The sequence below is a fragment of the Coregonus clupeaformis genome, chromosome 29 (genome assembly GCF_020615455.1).
Source record: "Coregonus clupeaformis isolate EN_2021a chromosome 29, ASM2061545v1, whole genome shotgun sequence".
Classification (NCBI taxonomy): Eukaryota; Metazoa; Chordata; class Actinopteri; order Salmoniformes; family Salmonidae; genus Coregonus; species Coregonus clupeaformis.
Genome location: NC_059220.1, coordinates 24,767,720 through 24,783,562, shown reverse-complemented (window position 1 = coordinate 24,783,562; position 15,843 = coordinate 24,767,720). Strand labels below are relative to the sequence as shown.

General features: G+C 43.3%; 1 protein-coding gene and 1 pseudogene across 2 annotated transcripts; both read right to left on the bottom strand.

Moving 5' to 3' along the window:
* Positions 1-3,371: 3,371 nt before the first annotated feature.
* LOC123482201 (protein angel homolog 2-like) lies at positions 3,372-4,544 on the bottom strand. Of its 2 annotated transcripts, XR_006657593.1 has the most exons (4): positions 4,438-4,544; positions 4,268-4,298; positions 3,649-3,815; positions 3,442-3,532 (listed from the first exon to the last, which is right to left on the bottom strand). XR_006657593.1 is itself a non-coding variant. In XM_045209010.1 (2 exons), the coding sequence occupies exons 1-2, from the start codon at positions 3,851-3,853 to the stop codon at positions 3,372-3,374; spliced, it is 366 nt and encodes a 121-aa protein (XP_045064945.1). In that variant the 5' UTR covers positions 3,854-4,168. The 2 variants fall into 2 exon arrangements, 1 of the variants encoding a protein (XP_045064945.1); XM_045209010.1 differs by lacking the exons at positions 4,268-4,298; positions 4,438-4,544 and having other exon boundaries at positions 3,372-3,532; positions 3,649-4,168.
* Positions 4,545-5,102: 558 nt separating this feature from the next.
* Positions 5,103-6,750, bottom strand: LOC123482217 (annotated as a pseudogene).
* Positions 6,751-15,843: the final 9,093 nt, after the last annotated feature.

Below are 15,843 nucleotides of genomic sequence, written 5' to 3'. Positions count from 1 at the left end.
TTCAGCGTACAGTAGTCTATTCAAACCTTCCAAAGCATGATAAGTGTGATAGGATTTAGGATAGTAAGAGAAAGTGGTCACTGTGCTCAACAGAATTGTATAAGTTTGTGGTCACTTACAAGACAAAAACCTCACACTCACAAAATGACTGTCAAACACAGTGTGAATGATTATGTTGCAGCTGATTTTTTTTGGGTCATTATTCTTGAGGAAATATACATTTTGAAGGCAGCAGTTGCTTTTCCATATTGACATGGACTGATATGTTTTTGTTCAGTATAAATAGCATTGTTCTTATTATCTTAACACATAGCCTTAGTGTGGTTGTCTAGCTACTTAAAATATTTAAAAATTGTATTCAAGGTGCAAAGAGATTTGTTTACAATATTCTCATCTGCATTTTTATATGGCATTTAGGCCAGAGTTTCTGTAATTTTATACCTGCCTCAATTTTTATTATTACCGAGAAATTGGAGTCCGCACCATTTTTTTATATATTGCCACAGAGCACACTGAAATGTGTTGGTTGGGATTCCTTTAGTCCACTTTCATTTCAATACCATAAACAAAGGTTGTTGTCTTGTGCCAAAAGATTGTAATTTACCTTTTATCATGTTGGAAGACTTTCTATTGATTTAGAAATAAACTCCTCTCACCTCCCTCCCAGTGTATCTGTTGTCGCTATGATTTAGCTCACTCATGACATGGGTCAGATGGCTGAGAGTTTATTAGCGAACTTCATCTACATTAAGCGATCTACAAAAATGCAACAGTGGACAAAATGTAGTTAAAATCAATGACGATACAGTATAAATAAACTGGGTGTTAAAGACACGGAGGACACTCTGACAGTTTACATGCCAACCAAGAGTCCAAATTGGGCACAGTGTGCACTCATCTGAAAGACCTCTGCCATACAGAGACAGACAATACAAAGAATAGCCTGGGCTAGAGAGTGACTAACATTTCCTCCTTTAATTGTCTTCAAAGAAACCTTAATACAAATCCCATACTGAGGATCTGTGTACTGGGGGACCATACACTAAGACAATGAACAAAGACATCTGGTTGCAGCTACACTAATTAGAATTTTCTGTATCTTCTCTGTTGCCTGCTGGTACACTGTGAGACATCATCCTAGCCCATTTTGGGCTCTTAAGACATACGTGACTGGAAATCACAGCGGTTTTGATATTTCCTATTTTTCACTGCAATGTAGTCTTTCTGTTCCTTAGTGCAAATATGAGATGTGATGACACTATGAATACATTTCATCTGAAATATTGTAACCCGAAATCACCTGTGTGGCTTTGTGACACTTTGAAACTGAAACAAACAAGGAGCTGGTATTTGACCAGATTTGTTGAAAACAAATGGTGTAACATTGAGTGATTTAACCTACCTCTTTTCCCATTCATCACATGCTTTTTGGAGAGCTGCCAGTGCTAGCCACCAGCAGAGGTTGTACAAGTCAATTGTACTGTGCTGGCTGTGTCTGCAGTGTACTGACACCCAGGGATCCTGATGCACACAATCAATTAAGTCTAATGGAAACCTGGCTGAATGGATAGTCTACCCGACAGCACTGCAATCGGCTAACAAGGCTTAACTAATGAAACTCTGCTAACCTGACATATTTCATCAAACGAGCACAGAGGACTGCCATGGTTGCTGCTCTCCTGAACAACCAGCCTCTGTTTAACAGGGGAAATCCAAATGAGGTACTGTTTCATGTTCAGACCGGGGAGATTTTGATAGCTCTCATATACAGTATCACAAGAGTAGCTGGTGACTGTTCTCTTATGAAATGGCTCCTGTTAGTATATGCTATAGCTGAATGCACATAATGTAGGTATGGTAAAAAAAGTGTTGAAGTCACCGTTTGTTAAGTGGGGGTAGGGTTGGTAATGTTCAGTGGAAAGAAGTATTTCAAATGTATGAAGGCACAGAGGGAGACAAAACAGAACTCCCGTCTTAACTTGAAGTAGAGCCCAGTGGTAACATAAACACTAGGTAGTAACGTCCCCTACCAGTTTATGAAATTAAGACAGAAGGAATAGTGGCCTACTTTGAAAAACCTACTGACCCATTTCTCCTCAGTACGTGTGTTTTGTGCCACAGGGGAAATCTCTGTTCATGCAGCACAGTCCAACTCCTGTATAGGTTTCAAGGTAGATACTGGAACTGAAGCCTTACACTCTGAACCCACTGCCTGCCTTTTATGCTATCTTTTACATTTAAAAACTATTTCATTGATTGATTATAATGATACAGAAAATACTTCCCTGGAAGACCTTATAGAGAAAACATCTACTGATTTATTGTAGTTAGGCTAAAGGAAGTGTCAGACCTTGACATTTGTGTCATTCTAGTGAGCTATAACTGGAGGTCTTAGTGTTGACAGGAGTCCGTTAGCTGTTCCTCTAGACCAGGGGTGCCCAAACTCTGTCCTGCCCCCCCCCCCTCTCCTCATCAAGTTTTTATTATTTGAATCAGCTGTGTAGTGCTAGGGCAAAAACCAAAACGTACACACAGGGGGAGCCCTAGGACAGAGTTTGGAAAACCCTGGTCAAGACTGCAGTGTACACACACAGAAGCCCCGACAGTGCCCTAGCACGCATAAACGCTCCCTCCCTGCAATCTGAATGAATAATTGATTCATGCCTCAGCCAGCCACACACATCTTCTCCCTGACAGATAGAGTGCCTCAGTGGAGAGAGAGAGATCTTCCATCTCAGTGTGGCACTGCCAACATTCAGGTCACAATCTTAACACCAAAAGATGATGTAGATCATCCTAATTAGACTGCCAAACTATTATTATATTTATTCAATATTTCTACCATTTGAAAAAGAACACTATGACTGGCCCAAAGCCAGAGGATAAGGGAAAAACAACACAAAATAAATAGAAAACAATGAGGTACATTCAATTATTTCAGTTTGTAAATGTTAAGACAAATGTTCCAATTTACTAGTGTAGCAGATTGTGAGCAAACTGAGTAAACAAAATCCCGATTTTAAAAAAGTAAAATATCAACTTTTTAAATCTACAAGCTTCTTGCATTCAAATAAACTCCAACTCTAACTGAATTTAACCTTTTTGGTTAGTTTTTTTCTCTCTAAACAATCATTCAGAGGACATCCCATCTCCTCTGGAAATTGGGCTGAGTCATGTTTCTTCAGTTGGGAAACAAGCAGAGTATAAGATGGGACTGAAAACACCCCGTGAGCCCCAGGAACCAAGTAAGTACAATTCTTCACTTTTAAACATGAAATCATGCCATGGGAAAATCATGTAAGGTTTGAACAACATTTTTAAATGCTTGACCTCTGTCCTCCTGATTCTTCGTTGACCACAGACAGCCCAAATCACACAGGGTTTAGGTCCAGCTGGAACCTGGTCAGGAGACTGAGATGGTCCGAGGGGAACATTTCATTGGGTAAACCCTTCATTGTCCAGAGGTCCTCCTCTGATAGGAGGGAGAGACGACCAAGCAGCTTCAGACCTCTGCTCTGCCGTTGACCTCCAGCTGAAACAACATTTCTGATAAGCCATCTCTCAATTCTTCTTTCTCTATACACTTACTAGACAGGAGGACAATATCAATGGATTTTTATATATTTCCTTTGGATACATGCCCCTTACCTTTCTGATCAGCACCAGAACTGCCACGCCTTGGAGAGTAGAAGATGTAGTCGACCGTAGCTCCAACCTCGGAGTGCAGTGTGGTCACCTCAGCACGGTCTGTTCCAGGTATGAAGTGGCCGTAGGCTGACCGCAGGTTCAGGTTATGGGAGATAGTCTGTCTGAACCTGAGGAAGGACATGGACAATGCTATTACATTTAACATGTATTCAGCACTGTCAGAGAGATACAGTGCTTCAGGAAGTATTCACACCCCTTGACGTTATCCCCATTTTGTTGCGTTACATCCTGAATTACAGCCTGCTGCTACAGGACTCCTATTTATATTACTGCACAATGTCTATTTATTATCACACAATCCATTGCACAATTCCTCGGCACGTGTAAATATCCTACTTCAATTTGTTGAGTGCCTTCTTGTATTACATAAAAAAATCATTACAAAAATATTAATTTTAGTACCGTTTTATTCACTTAATTAATTTCCCATTGTCGAGAGGTGAACCTGCAAGTAAGTATTTTGTTGCACTGTGTACTCCATGTATATCAATGTGTATATGACAAATAAACAAACTTGAACATGAAATTTGGCACTTTGAAAAGGAACATAAAAGCTGACCTTGTTGCATAAGGATGCTTGTCCTCAGGATCTATAGGAAATAAGTGAAAGAGTAACATACAGGAGTCATTATTAACTGTTCTCTACACAACTGTGCTCTGGGGTCTCACCTGCCGTGGGGACAGTTGGAATTAAGTGTTTTAATAGTAGTGTGTTTTAGTGTGTGTTACCAGGTGTGTTGTCAGTGACCCCTGGGATGAGCTCCAGGTCCTGTGGCCGGACACAGGCAGCCTCACAGAAACGCAGCCGATGGAGGAAGTCATGGTTGTACTGCAGGTTCCCTACACATGAAGAACAAATATAGAGTGACCAGTCAGACCATCACACAACACTTAAATGGAGTAACTGTCTGAGTGAGAAGAGAAATCGACCCATTGTCATAATGGGAGCTTGACCAACAATCCACCCTGACATGGTCCAAACAGAAAGACTGACACATACAACCTGTTTCTGGACTCTGGGTTGACGTGACTTGACTCTTTGGCTCATTTACAGTTGTGTACTGGCAGTTGTCATCGATGCCCACGGTGCTTGGCCAAAGGGGAGCGAATACCCTCCTATGATGGATGTTGTAGGACAGGTCCTCTTGACCTGATATCTGCCACACATAGGAAACAAAACACAGAACTCATTGGCCAAGGTAACATACTGAACACCAACTCACCATTTAATTATTAAGTAGCTTAAAATTGACAACAACAAGCCATTTTCCATAGGATAGTGTGCTCACCATCCAGGCAGGTAAACCATGATAGTAAAGCCGTCTTGTAGTGATCAGTTGGTACAGTGGCATGTTGGCAGAGCATTGAAGTCCCCACATGAACAACATTGCAGTGCTCTCCTTCACCTTGCAGTTCCTCACGATGCAGTCGATCTCTGCCAGTAGTATGGCAAGCTGGGTCGCTTCACGTCGCCCCCTCCTGGTGTTGAACAGAGGTGGTGGTTGCCACACAGAGGGGCGGGCCCTTGGCAGTGACTTCTGACCCCTGTGTGATAATTGGCGGCGCAGGACAATGCCCACGTTGTCTCGGTCCAGCAGCTCACTCTGGCCTGTAGAACTCCAGCAGACTCTCTGACACCTGGGAGAAACGGTTGCCGCGGTAACAAACCACACAGCCGTCAGTCTTGGTGCCGGTGCGCCGCTTGTAAACACAGGTGTAGCCTTTGAGGATTGAACCACAAAATTACAAATATTGATATACAAACAGCTATTACATGTCTGTTACCGACTGTCAGCTGACATACTATTTTGCAATGGTCTTGATTGTGCAATAAACAGATACTGAGGGCCTTGGACCTACCCATGTCACGAAGGACAGGATGGAGTTGCTCTGTAAAGTGGTTCTCCTGGACCTCTTGCAGACACAGGATCTACACATGGGAAAAACATACAGCTCAATTCACAAAGAGACTCCGATGATAATGGTTCAGCAATACAGTGTCAATAGATGTTACTGTATTAGGTTGGTAAGGTCAGACTCGCATCTGGTTCCCATTTCTTGAACTCCTGTGTGAGATTGGGGAAGCGGTAGTCCCAGCTCAACACCTCTAGAGGGCAGTGTGTGTACAGCTCCTGGTTGGCCTCCAGCAGGTCCTGGGCCAGGATGTTGTGGGGACATCACAGTGAAGTCAAACAGGGGCCGTGGCTCTGAGGGGGTACTCTGGGGAGGCTCTGGCGCTGTGTGGGTCTCACTCAGTTCCTCCCACATCCTCCACACCACTAAAGGGAAGCAGAGATGTCTAAGCAAACAGTAACACTGAAATTCTGATGTTGATGCGGGTTACATTTACATTTTTTACATTTACGTCATTTAGCGGCGAGACACTCTTATCCAGAGCGACTTACAGTTAGTGAGTGCATACATTATTTGTATTTATTTTTCATACTGGCCCCCATGGGAATCGAACCCACAACCCTGGCGTTGCAAACCCCCATGGGTCTCACGGTTGTGGCCACTACGACAGAGCCTGGATTCGAACCAGGATCTCTAGTGGCACAGCTAGCACTGCGATGCAGTGCCTTAGACCACTGCACCACTCGGGAGACAAACATTCACAAACATTCAATCAAAAACCTGTACTTAATGTTACAGATATCATGCAAATAGCTCACCTTCGAAGGCCCCTCTCTCCAGCGAATGTGGGTAGTAGCTCATGCCTGGGAATACTCTGGAAGGGCAGAACAACACCTCTTCCAGGCCAGGGCCGATGTAGAAATGCCAGCCCTTGGGTGGGGGCTGAGCCCTACTCTTCCATGGCTGTGTCTGGGCCTCTGCCTCATAGAGAAGGGAGACCAGGTCCAGCCCAACATCCCATATCTCAGCAGGCACTTCACCAGTGCTTGCATGTGGGTCTACAAAAGAGCTCAAGTCTAGCCCTGCTGCAGTCTGGCTCTCCCCCTTTGGTTTTTGCACCTGGGCCATGGTTCCTGACTCTCCCATGCTCATCTTTTCCACTATCTGTTCTAACAGGACATGGGCCATCGCTCTATCTTCTGTTGTCCTGCTGTCCTTGACTGATGGATTCTGTACTTCAGATGTCTCTGTTGTTAGCTCCAGTGCTGGGTTACTGTTCTCAGACTCCTCTGTGGGGGAACAGGGGCCTCATGCACGCCATCACCCTCTTGAGCTTCTCTGAGTGGAGGATAGTCTGCTCCTGGTCCTGCTGCTGGGGAGATTCCACTCTGACCCTGTCCTCCTCCACTCCGTCTCTCCCCTCTGCCTCCTTCTTTCCTTCTCTCACCTCTTCCTTCACTCCCCCAGGCAGCCCACCCTCCAGAGTTACTAATACAGGCTCTTCCCTGGCTGTCTCTGGTTCAGAACACATCACCTCTTTCACAGTGCTTTTCTTCATCTCTGCCTCTTTACTCTTCTCCTTTTCTAGTGCACCGTTCTCCTTCAACCATTCCCCAGTCACTCTCCCGGGGATCCTTCTTGGCCTTTGGGGGCCGCTGCCTGTACTGAGCCACAGATCCAGCAGGGCTGCCTACGTTTTAGTAAACCTTCTGGAAGGGACTTCACCATCCCACACCTCCTTGCCATTAATGGACACAGAGGGAGACTTTTTCAAGGGTTCTGTGTTAAAGAAATGGTGCAATAATTTACATATGTGTTCAAACACTAGCTTATTATTACTGCATGCAAATATTTTAAGCAATCATATAATTACTCCTCATAAAATCAAACAAACAGCTGTCAGTCACTGCACCGCCACAACAACATTTGCACGTGGTACTCATGACGTCACACAGTAAATGTAGAATCCTTTGCTCCTAGCTAAAATGTCAATGCCATGTGTTTGCTATTTAGGTTATGTTAAAGCTCAAATGGCATGCGGTAGCTAAAGCAGACCTGTTTAGCAACTGATAAGCCTTTAGTTAAACCATCAATACAAAATTTGACTCCAACAAAATGTATGCTACGAGACGTGTAGCTAGTTAGGGCAAGCTATTTGGCCATTCAACTTGAGGCACCCAAACTAGCCAGCACGTTCGGCGAAAAATATACAGACAATAAAACAAAAAGCAAAGTATCAAATGTTTGTATGTGGTTTTACCTGTGACGCAGTTTATAAGCCGTGTTAACGGGTAAAGGCAGTAAAATATCAGGCTCCCAATCATGCTCTGCTCCAATGATTGGGCGGACCCGATCTATGGCCCGTGACATGAACGGGAGGAGCGCCCTTCTCAAATCGAACAATAATCTGCGCCACGCGGTCATATTGTCAATTTTTTATTTTATTTTTTTGTCATGTTGTCAACAAAGCATGGTGTATTGTCCAGAAACATCCATCTATTTTACATAAAATATGTGTTTGCATTTTCTAACTAGTTTTCAATGGAAAGGCAGACTAAGCGTTTTTATCAAAAGCAATCACTTTTGAAAAAACTAAGAATCCTACTCATTACTCCATGACTGGAACAAATTGCAAAAATCTCTGAAGCTGGAGACTCTTATCTCCCTCACTAACTTTAAGCATCAGTTGTCAGAGCACCTTACCGATCACTGCACCTTTACACGCCCATCTGGAAATTAGCCCACCCAACTACCTCATCCTATATTGTTATTTATTTTGCTCATTTGCACCCCAGTATCTCTATTTGCACATCATCTCTTGCACATCTATCATTCCAGTGTTAATACTAATTGTAATTATTTTGCACTATAGCCTATGTATTGCCTTACCTCCATAACTTGCTACATTTGCACACACTGTATATATATTTTCTGTTGTATTTTGACTTTATGTTTTGTTTTACCCCATATGTAACTCTGTGTTGTTGTTTTTATCGCACTGCTTTGCTTTATCTTGGCCAGGTCGCAGTTGTAAATGAGAACTTGTTCTCAACTGGCTTACCTGGTTAAATAAAGGTGAAAAAAAAAAATGTGCTTAATTATATGTCACTTTTTGTTTTGAGCCGAGTTAGCGTGGGCATTTGCCCCATTCTAAACAACTGGGAACTCGGAAACATCTGACTTAAATGTGTTCAAGACAACTGGGAACTCGGGAAAAAACTGAGCTCCGACTGGGAACATCGTTTTGAATGTCATCGGAATTCCAAATCGGAAACTCTTTAGAACCAGTGACGTCATGATTTGACCTTGTTTTTTCCCCGAGTTCCCAGTTCCTCACGGCAGCCCGGTTCCAAAACAAACGCAACTTTCACCCGGGCCAGATTAATCGAATCCTCTCACTGCTCTGCTCATATTAATTATGTATGATTAATTGTCATCATTAGAGGTGAAAAAGACTACCGCGGAGATGTACCTGCAGGCCTGCAAGCTGGTCGGGGTGGTTCCTGTGTCTTACTTCCTCCAGAATCCGGGCACCTCCACCATGAGCCTCAACCACCACGGCGTGAGACCCCTGGGGGGAGGCGCTTGCCATTGCCCTGGTGATAAGTCTGGTGGACGTCTATTGACACATTATCAACTTCAAGAAACGCTCATCATAGATTCCAATGTTTCTTCTCAGACTGACAGGCACGTCACCAACCTGGAGCTGGTAGACAACTACCTGCTGGCTGACTCGGCCAGATACCCTGTGGTGTTGTTGAAGGTACATTTCACCATTCAGCATCTGGTAAATTTGTATGAGCTCTTTGTAAGAAGGTACAGTAAATGTATCTGGTACCATCAACATCTCTAAAACATATTAATTCAGAAGTGGGATAAGTATAATTCAGAAGTGGGATAAGTATGATGTGCTATATGTCCCACAATCCGCCACAAGAGGGCATTAGAGTCGTGCAGGCCATGCAGTACTTGAAGTTTAGAGCTGTATTAAAATGCCCACTGTTTGTCAAGTAGTAGTGTGTCCAACAGTCACTGAATGCATTGCACGGAGCTGAGTGCATATATTTTTTTGCTTGACTACATTTCCATAAAATCCACAAACTTTCAGGTAGTACACACAGATTTGAAAATGAAAACAAAAACTCTGTTAGTTAGACACACTGAACACAAATATAAACGCAACATGTAAAGTGTTGGTCCCATGTTTCATGAGCTGAAATAAAAGATCCCAGAAATGTTCCATATGCACAAAAAGCTTATTTCTCTCAAATTTTGTGCACAAATTTGTTTACTTCCCTGTTAGTTATTTATCCTTTGCCAAGAAAATCCATCCACCTGACAGGTGTGGCATATCATTAAATTGATTAAACAGCATGATCATTACACAGGTGCACATTGTGCTGGGGACAATAAAAGGCCACTCTAAAATGTGCAGTTTTGTCACAAACACAATGCCACAGATGTCTGAAGTTTTGAGGGAGCGTGTAATTGGCATGCTGACTGCAAGAATGTCCACTAGAGCTGTTTTGAGATAATTGAACGTTAATTTCTCTACCATAAACTCCCTCCAACGTAGTTTTAGAGAATTTGGCAGTACGTCCAACCGGCCTCACAACCGCAGACCACGTGTAACGACGCCAGCCCAGGACCTCCACATCCGACTTCTTCACCTGCGGGATCGTCTGAGACCAACCACCCTGACAGCTGATGAAACTGAGGAGTATTTCTGTCTGTAATAAAGCCCTTTTGTGAGGAAAAACTAATTCTGATTGGCCAGTGGATGGGCCTATGCCCTTCCAGGCCCACTCATGGCTGTGCCCCTGCCCAGTCATGAGAAATCCATAGATTGGGGCCTAATGAAATTATCTCCAATTGACTGATTTCCTTAAATGAACTGTAACTCAGTAAAATCGTTGAAATTGTTGCATGTTGCGTTTATATTTTTGTTCAGTATATATTATATTTCTCTACTTTATTTGTGATTCTTTTTTTTAACAATTTCAACAACAGGGAATGGATTCATAGAGGACGATGCTAAAAGTTTTGCAGATGCCCTGGCAGTAAGTGAATAGAAATTACATACAAAATGCATGCATGTTGATGATATTACTGTCATTGGAGTCTATAGCTAGCTCCTTGCTATATCTCTCCCTTTAGAACAACTACAGAGTAAAAGAGCTGGACTTGAGCCACAGTCAGTTCTGTGGGAGAGGTGGGGAGCATCTGGGCCAGATGTTAGGTTGGACCATTTCACTTTATGTCTGCATCTCACATTGTTACAGTTGAGCAGTCTCATGGAGTATACAGAGTCTAATGGAGTCATTAGGGTTACAATCATGCACAATGTGAGTGTTTAGCGTTTTGCATCTTCTGCCACTGACCTTGTAATCGTAGAGCAAACGATGAAGGTCTGGCAGTACTAGACTTGAGCTGGAACCATCTGCAAATGAAAGGAGTTGTGGCTTTCTGTGCCGGCCTCAAGGTTTGGATAAACATACTCAACCCAATTCCCACAAAGTGTAATTCTTCGTTAAAAGAAAATAGTAAAACAGTATGTGATCAAGATATCTACTCTTCACAAAGGTGAATGTGACCCTGAAACACCTACACCTGTCCTGGAATATCTTTGGGAATGAGGGCCTTGACTTTAGGAGAGGCACTGAAATTCAACAACACTGGTATACCTAGACCTCAACAACAACCACATCACCAACGAGAGGGTGGGCATGCAGTGCAAAGGGCTGGAGGCCAACGACACTCTCAGAGTGCTGATGGTAGGTGCTTGATTGACAGAGCACACACCCACTGACCTGTGTGGTGTGAAACTAGGGTGACTTTAAATGTTTTGTGTCCCTTCAGCTGGCTTATAACTCTCTGACAGTGGAGGGGGCACTGGCTCTTGTCACTGTGGTCAAGAAAACACCCAAAACTGCTCTGGAGGAGATCAACATATGTGAGCATTGTTGTTCTCTACTTGATGTACACTAGAAGTGTTTTGGCCCGTGTGTTATAACTTTACCATGGTTTGGAGTGTTAACTGAGTCATTTGTGTTTGTGAGTAGAATCCAGTCTAGCGGTGCAGTATGGAGGGGTCGGAGGCTTTATCGCTAAGAAATCACCCACTTCCTTGACCCAATGATAGTCATTCAGGTACACTGACTGGTCAAATCATTTTTGTCAAATGTGTATTCACATGTAGTAGTCACCAAGTGATTGTAAATCATAACTGAATAGAGAGTATTTTTACAATTATTTTTTATAAACTGCAAATTCCACTCATAGGACCTAGTTATCAATGTTTTTCAAACCAGTGCAAGATGTGAAATAGGGAGGATTATGTAAAGGAAAAAACCTCTCTGCTCTACACTTTTCTTTGAAGGATAATCTGGATCAATGAAAGCTGCACCTTTGGGACTTATTTCGGAACATTGATAAAGATGGGACAATGCGAGTGCCTGTGGCAGACTTCAGGAAGGCTGTGCACCTCTCAAACTTATTGCTCATCCCATAGTCTCTGACATTTGCAGGGTCTGTTGAGCTAATGCATTTCCAATGCTCCAAGATACCATGGAATACCCTCACTTGCATGTACTCATATGAGTGGTTTCTGTAATGTTATTCTCATACTGAGTGTACAAAACATTAGGAACACCTTCAGTTTGTAGGGGCATGGACTCTACAAGGTGTTGAAAGCGTTCCACAGGGATGCTGGCCCATGTTGACTCAATGTTTCCCACAGTTGTCCAAGTTGGCTGGATGTCCTTTGGGTGATTGACCATTTTTGATACACACAGGAAACTGTTGAGCGTGAAAAACCCAGTAGCGTTGCAGTTCTTGACACAAATTGGTGCACCTGGCACCTACTACCATACCCCGTTCAAAGGCACTTCAATCTTTTGTCTTGCCCATTCACCCTCTGAATGGCACACATACACCAAACATGTCTCAATTGTCTCAATCTTTAAAAATCATTCTTTAACCTGTCTCCTCCCCCTTCATCTACACTGATTGAAGTGGATATAACAGGTGACATCAATTAGGGATCATAGCTTTCACCTGGATTCACCTGGTCAGTCTATGTCATTGAAAGTTCCTAATATTTTGTAGACTCAGTGTAAGATGGAATTCAGTGGCCAGCTCATTTGCCTTTATTTGTTAACTCTTATGTCTTATGTAACCATTACAGCAATCAGTCATCCCCTTGGATCAATACCAGATTGAGGTGTTGATTCAGAGACTGGATCGTAAAAGACAGGGATGGTTGATTACAGGTGGGCTTTTCTCATACAGTACACACTGTCAGACTGTTATGAGTGTGTAAAGAAAACACCACACATCATCAATAACCTGAGAACTGAAAAGAAAATTGTCATGAACTGTCCACACATCTGTTTGTCCTAAAAAAAAAACTCAACATGAGCAGACGTTTATGGTCAGAGTGTTGAAGTACGGCAAACGTATCTATTTATAATTGCTTGTAGTGCCACGCCAATGTTTTTCCTTTTCAACGCTGAGAAAGTCCTTTTAGTGAATCAACACATTAAATACGTTCTTTGGTGTGTAAGATGGAGTCCCGTCAGAAGAAGGAGAAGCAGAAGAGCGCGCATCCAGAAGACCTTGCAGAGTGCCATGGAGGCCAATAACCCGCAGCTCCATGGTCATGTCCCCGGGGGGCACCAAGGACGGCTCCAGTGGCCCCCAGCACTTCTCTGCCACCCCACTTAGCTCCTGGTACCACATCATCATGTCCAACAGCAGCCGCTACTCTGTCACCAACCTGAGCAGTGAGTGCATCCACCTGCCCATGCCCGGGGGCAGGACCCACCACCGGCCCACCAGCTCCCCGGCCTTGCGCTCCTACTCCCAGCCCAACCTGACGGATGACTCTCCACGCTACCCCCAATCTCTCCTCGGCCCAGGGGATGCTCTCCTGACTCCAGCCCTGATATAGACCGCACCAAGCTGAGCCCCACTGCGAACCACCTGACCAGGTCCAGACCAGCACTGAACTCCAACAGCCAGCTACTAAAACCAAAGTGAAGAAAAAAGAAGACCAAGAAAGGCGTGGATAAAACTCCACATGAACAGAATCAAACACAATCATCAAAGTGTCTGATGCTGCTGTGTCTTATACACTAATACCTCCACTGAACCGTTGTTTTGTATTTCTACGGAGAAATCACTGGCTTCTACATACACTCCATGTATTACATATATAACCATAAAATAGATATTATTCCAGTATACAGTGGGGAAAAAAAGTATTTAGTCAACCACCATTGTGCAAGTTCTCCCACTTAAAAAGATGAGAGAGGCCTGTAATTTTCATCATAGGTACACGTCAACTATGACAGACAAAATGAGAAAAAAATATCCAGAAAATCACATTGTAGGATTTTTAATGAATTTATTTGCAAATTATGGTGGAAAATAAGTATTTGGTCAATAACAAAAGTTTCTCAATACTTTGTTATATACCCTTTGTTGGCAATGACACAGGTCAAACGTTTTCTGTTAGTCTTCACAAGGTTTTTCACACACTGTTGCTGGTATTTTGGCCCATTCCTCCATGCAGATCTCCTCTAGAGCAGTGATGTTTTGGGGCTGTCGCTGGGCAACACAGACTTTCAACTCCCTCCAAAAGATTTTCTATGGGGTTGAGATCTGGAGACTGGCTAGGCCACTCCAGACCTTGAAATGCTTCTTACTGAAGCCACTCCTTCGTTGCCCGGGCGGTGTGTTTGGGATCATTGTCATGCTGAAAGACCCAGCCACGTTTCATCTTCAATGCCCTTCTGATGGAAGGAGGTTTTCACTCAAAATCTCATACATGGCCCCATTCATTCTTTCCTTTACACGGATCAGTCGTCCTGGTCCCTTTGCAGAAAAACAGCCCCAAAGCATGATGTTTCCACCCCCATGCTTCACAGTAGGTATGGTGTTTCTTTGGATGCAACTCAGCATTCTTTGTCCTCCAAACACGACGAGTTGAGTTTTTACCAAAAATATCTATTTTGGTTTCATCTGACCATATGACATTCTCCCAATCCTCTTCTGGATCATCCAAATGCACTCTAGCAAACTTCAGACGGGCCTGGACATGTACTGGCTTAAGCAGGACACGTCTGGCACTGCAGGATTTGAGTCCCTGGCGCGTAGTGTGTTACTGATGGTAGGCTTTGTTACTTTGGTCCCAGCTCTCTGCAGGTCATTCACTAGGTCCCCCCCGTGTGGTTCTGGGATTTTTGCTCACCGTTCTTGTGATCATTTTGATCCTCACGGGGTGAGAATCTTCTTGGAGCCCCAGATCGAGGGAGATTATCGTGGTCTTGTATGTCTTCCATTTCCTAATAATTGCTCCCACAGTTGATTTCTTCAAACCAAGCTGCTTACCTATTGCAGATTCAGTCTTCCCAGCCTGGTGCAGGTCTACAATTTTTGTTTCTGGTGTCCTTTGACAGCTCTTTGGTCTTGGCCCATTAGTGGAGTTTGGAGTGTGACTGTTTGAGGTTGTGGACAGGTGTCTTTTATACTGATAACAAGTTCAAACAGGTGCCATTAATACAGGTAACGAGTGGAGGACAGAGGAGCCTCTTAAAGAAGAAGTTACAGGTCTGTGAGAGCCAGAAATCTTGCTTGTTTGTAGGTGACCAAATACTTATTTTTCCACCATAATTTGCAAATAAATTCATTAAAAATCCTACAATGTGATTTTCTGGATTTTTTTTTCTCAATTTGTCTGTCGTAGTTGACGTGTACCTATGATGAAAATTACAGGCCTCTCTCATCTTTTTAAGTGGGAGAACTTGCATTGGTGGCTGACTAAATACTTTTTTTCCCCCACTGTACATAGCCACATTTCCTGCCAACTTTATTCTCACCCGCTAAATTAGATGGGATGATGATCTTTAAATGCATGTGCCTTAGCTCAATAGTGTGACCTCTGTTATTTAAGATATACAGTATCATTTAGGGCCAGGGTTGGCAAAGATCCTGCCTCAGACCATAGCTCTTTTCATAATGTCTGGGAAAGTTCCCAGGTGTAGATGCACACCCATGAATCATCTGGGAAAATTCTAATACCACATCATTATATGACATACCTGCACTAAACATATCCTAACAGTTAGAATATGTTTGTCAAAGATAGCTGACGTCTCACAGTTGTAAAAAGGAGTCTAGATACTATGTGACATGTATCTTTAATAGTGACGGTGTGGGTGTGAAGAACACAGATGCTGATTTTCTCGGAGATATCACAGGCTTTATAAGTCTGCGGAC

Excerpts from the sequence above, each read along its gene's own strand:
- LOC123482201 (XM_045209010.1), bottom strand. The coding sequence starts at position 3,853 with ATGTTAAATGTAATAGCATTGTCCATGTCCTTCCTCAGGTTCAGACAG. Across the intron at positions 3,533-3,648 it reads TTCTGGTGCTGATCAGAAAG|CTGGAGGTCAACGGCAGAGC; the intron begins GTAAGGGGCATG and ends ATGTTGTTTCAG.